Source organism: Nestor notabilis, unplaced genomic scaffold (genome assembly GCF_000696875.1).
Source record: "Nestor notabilis isolate BGI_N333 unplaced genomic scaffold, ASM69687v1 scaffold23507, whole genome shotgun sequence".
Taxonomy (NCBI): Eukaryota; Metazoa; Chordata; class Aves; order Psittaciformes; family Psittacidae; genus Nestor; species Nestor notabilis.
The window spans coordinates 1,449-1,735 of NW_009937230.1; the positions used below are offsets into that span (position 1 = coordinate 1,449).

At 65.2% G+C, this 287-nt stretch overlaps 1 protein-coding gene across 1 annotated transcript in view; it reads right to left on the reverse strand.

Annotated features, from left to right (window-relative positions):
• PTPN9 (protein tyrosine phosphatase, non-receptor type 9) overlaps positions 1–287 on the reverse strand; it is a gene marked incomplete at both ends in the record, with an annotated part of 5,175 nt that overhangs the window by 1,432 nt on the left and 3,456 nt on the right. Inside the window, one exon of the mRNA XM_010018732.1 lies at positions 110–280. Within this exon, the coding sequence (XP_010017034.1) occupies positions 110–280 (171 nt within the window). The remainder of the gene's footprint in view (positions 1–109; positions 281–287) is intronic.

Sequence of the window (287 nt, forward strand, 5' to 3'; positions counted from 1 at the left end):
GGGCCCCCCCCGGAGCAGCAGAAGCACGGGGAGGGGTCCCAGTGTTTTGGGAGCAAGAGAAGAGTCCCCCCACGCTGTACCCACAGCGTTCTCCTTGCCCCCAACTCACAAAGAGCAGACAAAGGTGCCCGCCGGGCTCCTGCGCCGAATGTCTTCGTACTCTTCGTAGATGCCTCGTTTCTGCTTGTGGCTGACGTGATCCAGCAGCTCCTGCAGTGTCACGGACTTGGGCCCGGGGACATGGACGGAGCCGTTGTCTTTGGGGGGCGCCAGCGGGCCCCGGGGGG